The 5,229-nt window shown below is 50.1% G+C and overlaps 1 protein-coding gene across 1 annotated transcript in view; it reads right to left on the bottom strand.

Annotated features, from left to right (window-relative positions):
- Positions 1 to 210: 210 nt before the first annotated feature.
- The window catches only part of LOC308175361 (PH domain leucine-rich repeat-containing protein phosphatase 1-like), a gene marked incomplete at both ends in the record, with an annotated part of 16,464 nt that continues 11,445 nt past the window's right edge, over positions 211 to 5,229 (bottom strand). Inside the window, 6 exons of the mRNA XM_080551038.1 lie at positions 211 to 408; positions 814 to 927; positions 1,677 to 1,807; positions 2,240 to 2,402; positions 3,490 to 3,690; positions 4,185 to 4,340. Coding sequence (XP_080407164.1) covers positions 211 to 408; positions 814 to 927; positions 1,677 to 1,807; positions 2,240 to 2,402; positions 3,490 to 3,690; positions 4,185 to 4,340 — 963 coding nt within the window. The remainder of the gene's footprint in view (positions 409 to 813; positions 928 to 1,676; positions 1,808 to 2,239; positions 2,403 to 3,489; positions 3,691 to 4,184; positions 4,341 to 5,229) is intronic.

The raw sequence follows: 5,229 nt of genomic DNA, 5'->3' as shown, positions 1-5,229 counted from the left end.
AATATAGGGTGTGAGGGAGTCTTTAAGTAGGTCCGAATATGTGTATCCAAGCTATACTATGTGTGTGTGTGTGTGTGTGAGTGTGTGTGGGTGTGTGTGTGTGTGTGTACGTGTGTGTGTGTGTGTGCGCGCGTGTGTGTACGCGTGTGTGTGTGTGTACGCGTGTGTGTGTGTGTGTGTGTGTGTGTGTGTGTGTGTGTGTGTGTGTACCTCTGCGTGACCAGGAAGGTGTTGGTCATGTAGTCCTCCTCGCTCTTGGTCTTGTGCGTCTCCTCCGCCAGCACGTCTCCCATGGTGCACTGCAGCAGGCAGGGCAGCTCCACGTCCCTGTCCCCGTCAAACACCCCGTACAGCGCCTCGCTGCGGCTCCCGCAGAAGCTGTTCACCGACAGGGCCGCCACGCACAGCCTGGACACACACACACACACACACACACACGCTGAGTTACAATGGTGAATGATCTTCTGGCTAGCAAGTGTTCTGAGACCAGAGGGCTGTGAGATGCGCACGCACGTGCACACGCACAGACACACACGCACGCACAGACACACACACACACACACACACACGCACGCACAGACGCACACAGACACAGACACCGACACAGACGCACGCACACACACACACACACACACACACACACACACACACACCCACCCACTATCCCCACACTGACGTCACTCGCTGACGTGTCCATGCGAATCACCATGGTAACACACGTGAACACGCCGTCTCCACCGTGACCCACATATGATTCACGTGTTCTGGAAGCGTGTGCGTATATCATCACATGACGTCGTATGTCGTACTCACTTGTTCTTGACGCCCGAGGCCTCCGTGTAACCATGGCTCCACACCGCCGGCCCACCCGACGCCTCATTGGCCGAGAAGGTCGGAGGCGGGTCGATGCGGAAACAACGGATGTTACTGGAAGAAAAGAGAACAGAGGATGTTAACTCCCAAATCATTATACAGAATAATATCCTGTCATATTTAATTCTCTTTCATTGAGTTCAATCAATACTGTTCCCCAAAGGGCAATTAGTCTGCAGCGATGACAAGAACATACGTATGAACATATTGATTGAACATACGCCCTGGAGCGGGAAAAAAGTTGGGGTTTTGTTCCAGAACCGGACACCTACTGTACCGTCAGCCCCATTCCCAAACCGTCACATTAAGGAAACCCCCACCCTGACCTCAAGCCTTCCCTCTTCAGGACACAGTCTGAGATGAGGAACCCGATGCACAAACAACATCTATTATCTCCCGCTAAAAGGATTCTTTTTGGCCAAGCACAAAGGCTTCTTTCTTAAACTCACTAACCGCCAAAGAATTCCCAAACACTCACCCATCCGCCCCCCTTTGAGTGCCAAGTGCTTTATGCGGTATTTCCCTAGCGACAACACTCCGATTGGCTACAAAACGAAGCATCGTTGTGTAACGCAAATAAAGTCATCCGTGGCGCTCTAGGACGTCGACGATTGTGGGGCGACTTACTTCACCCTGCGCAACCCCTGGGTGGGTTAAGACAAGTGGACCTGTCACCAGAATGAGCCTTTAAAGAGAGGCAGGCGCTCTTGTGTAGACTAGACACCGGTGAACTGACTGATTTGAGATCTTTCCCCCTCCCACCCTGACATACGGTGGGGGTCTTCCCACTCCCTGGGTCTTACTTGAGCTGCTCCAGGGTCTTGTGGTCCAGGTGGAGGCGGGGGTTGCCCGTCAGGTCCAGCTCCTGCAGCTTGGGAGGCAGGTTCTCAGGCAGGCTGATCTCACTCAGCTCGTTACAGCTCAGGTCCACACTCTGGGGAGGGAGGGGGGAGGAGGGTTAGGAGGACCCCCACGAATACACACGAATACACACACACACACATATGCATGCACGCACGCACACACACACACACACACACACACACACACACACACATTCATGCACCCACACACGCACACACACACACACACACACACACACACACACACACACACGCACACACACACATTCATGCACCCACACACACCCACACACACCCACACGCGCACATACACACACATTCATGCACCCACACACACCCACATACACACGCACGCACGCACACACACACACACACACACACACACACACACACACACACACACACACACACCTATGTATACAGTGCATACACCTACTGTTTGTGCACACACACAATCACCCCTGCCCTCCCCCCCACCACACACACACACAGGTTATTCGAACCTTCATCTCCATGAGCTGCATGACCTCAGGGAAGACCTCTATGGAGTTGGAGTGGGCGATGAGCGTGTGCATGCGTCTACAGTTCATGATGGTGGTGGGCACCGTCTTCAGCCTGTTACCACTCAGGTCCACCTCCTCCAGCTCCTCCAACTTAGCCATTTTACTGATGAGGAGAGAGAGAGAGAGAGAGAGAGAGAGAGAGAGAGAGAGAGAGAGAGTGAGTGAGAGAGAGGGATGGTCTGTGTATGTATGTATGTATGTATGTATGTATGTATGTATGTATGTATGTATGTATGTATGTGTGTGTGTGTGTGTGTGTGTGTGTGTGTGTGTGTGTGTGTTTGTTTTGCATGTGATGTGCACATACACAGGTGGTTTCAGCCCATGGGCAGCACAGGATGGATGTGTGTGTGTGTGTGTGTGTGTGTGTGTGGGTGTGGGTGTGTGTGTACCTAAACACACTCGCCTAGCAGGGAAGATTTGGAGGTGGTTGGAGCCCATGGGCAGCACACAGGATGTATGTATATGCGTGTGTGTGTGTGTGTGTGTGTGTGTGTGTGTGTGTGTGTGTGTGGCATGGGCAGCACACAGGATGTACGTATATGTATATGTGTGTGTGTGTGTGTGTGTGTGTGTGTGTGTGTGTGGATACTGTCTGTCTTTTAGTATTGATCAACCCACTGGTCTTGTGCGAATAACATCCTGTGTGTGGCAGAACGGGTTGTTGGCTCAGCATTACTGTAACAAATTGTTTCCAGGATGTCAAAATGCACTGTTAGTATTTATGTCCTTTAGAATTGTACTTTGTATGTGGACATAAATAAAGCATTTAAAATGTGTGTGTGTGTGTGTGTGTGTGTGTGTGTGTGTCATGGGCAGCACACAGGATGTATGTATATGTGTGTGTGTTTATGTGTGTGCGTGTATGTGTGTGTGTATATGTGTGTGTGTGTGTGTGTGTGTGTGTCATGGGCAGCACACAGGATGTATGTATATGTGTGTGTGTGTATGTGTGTGTGTGTGTGTGTTTATGTGTGTGTGTGTGTGTGTGTGTGTTTATGTGTGTGTGTATGTGTGTGTCATGGGCAGCACACAGGATGTATGTATATGTGTGTGCGTACCTAAACACACGCACCTAGCAGGGAAGGTCTGGAGGTGATTGTAGGCCATGTGCAGCACGCAGGATGTATGTGTGTATGTGTGTGTTTATGTGTGTGTGTGTGTGTGTGTGTGTGCCTAAACACACTCACCTGGCAGGGAAGGTCTGCAGGTGATTGTAGGCCATGTGCAGCACGCGGAGGTGGGCGTGTCCCGTCAACAGAGGAACACACTTGTCTGTCAGCCTGTTATTGGTCAGGTACAGTTCCTGGAGGATGCTGTTGCTCTCCTCTGATAGGCAGGAGGGAGGCAGGTGCTCCAGCTTATTGGCCGAGGCGTTCAGACAGCGCAGACTGAAGGGACGTGAACACACATATTCTCAAATGTTCTTATATCAATAAAACAACAATCAATATATCGGGTTATCCCAACGATAACTAATAAATAATAATAAAATAAAAAAATAATAATAATAATAATAACTTATAACGATAACAGTCTCTTTCTCGACATGACTCACTATATTTTTCATATCATACATCGTAAAAAACATCTGTGTAATAATAATAACCACAACACCAACACCAACACAAATAATAATAATAATAACAACAACAACAACAACAACAATAATGATGATGATGATGAGAATAACAATAATGATAATAATAATTGCTTCATAATAAAGTTTTAGAAACGATTTATATATTATGTGCATATGCCTACGATGTGTCTGTCTTTGGGAACACTTGACTTCAAGCCCACAGTTGTGATGCTATCCCAGGACATTATAAGACAGTTTAGAAGCAGGTCTGAATGCACCATGGTGTGTTTCCTACATGACTACCTGTCGGACTTGAGGAAGAGGTTGCAGGGCAGCTCTGCCAGCTGGTTGTGCTGCACGTCCACCACCTCCAGCAGGGGGCGCTCCACCCTGTCAGGCAGCCTCTGCAGCTGGTTGTGTCCGGCGCTCAGCTTCCTCAGACTGCTGCTACACAGCAACCTGCCACCAGGGGGAGCAAGCAGCAAGCACACGGGTTAATGTCAACAGGCTGAGGGTCAGAGAGAGAGAGGGAGGGAGAAGGGGGGGGGGGGCAGAGAGGTAACTAACATACACTGTCACAGTTCAGCTGGCCTACCGTGAGGGAGGGAGGGTAGTGTGTGTGTGTGGGTGTGTGTGTGTGTGGGTGCGCGTGGTGTGCGCATGTGTCCAGTCATGTGTGGATGTGTGTGTGTGACTGGGGGGGGCAGAGTGTGTGTTTGTGTGTGTTTGTGGGTGCTTACTGTACATGCAGGAATGTGTATGTCTGTGGGGTGGTGTGTGTGTGTGGTGGAGGGGAGGGGACTAGTTAAAGTGGGTCGTCATAGAAGGCATGGAATGGTGATGGTGTGTGTGTGTGTCAATGTGTGTGTGTGTATGTGTGTGTGTGGAGGGGGGGGGGCGTAAAAATGGAAAATATGAGGACGTGAAAATGGAAAATCTCAGCGCTTGTGGTGAAGCCTGCAGCTGAGATCCATCACTCTGACACTTACTGGATACTAAGTAGATCAGCAGAGAACGAGGGACAGAGAGAGAGAGAGAGAGAGAGAGAGAGAGGGGGGGGGGGGGGGCAGTGAGAAAGAGAAAGAGAGAGAGAGAGAGAGAGAGGGAGATGAGAGAGCAACAGAGATGGAGAGAGAGAGAGAGAGAGCAACACATGGAGCGAGAGACAAGCAACAGCAACAGGGAGAGAGAGAAATACGGAGAGAGAAAGAGAGAGAGAGCGTGAGAAAAAGAAGTGACAGCAAAAGGAGAATGATGGAGATTGAGACAGAGAGAGACACACAGAGTGAAAGAGAGGGAGGGAGGGAGGGAGAGAGGGAGGGAGGGAGGGAGGGAGGGAGGGAGTGTC

This window comes from Nansenia antarctica, assembly GCF_963989245.1.
Source record: "Nansenia antarctica genome assembly, contig: SCAFFOLD_797, whole genome shotgun sequence".
NCBI classification, from domain to species: domain Eukaryota; kingdom Metazoa; phylum Chordata; class Actinopteri; order Argentiniformes; family Microstomatidae; genus Nansenia; species Nansenia antarctica.
Note: the sequence above shows the minus strand (reverse complement) of the source record. Positions and strands in the feature narration are given on the sequence as shown.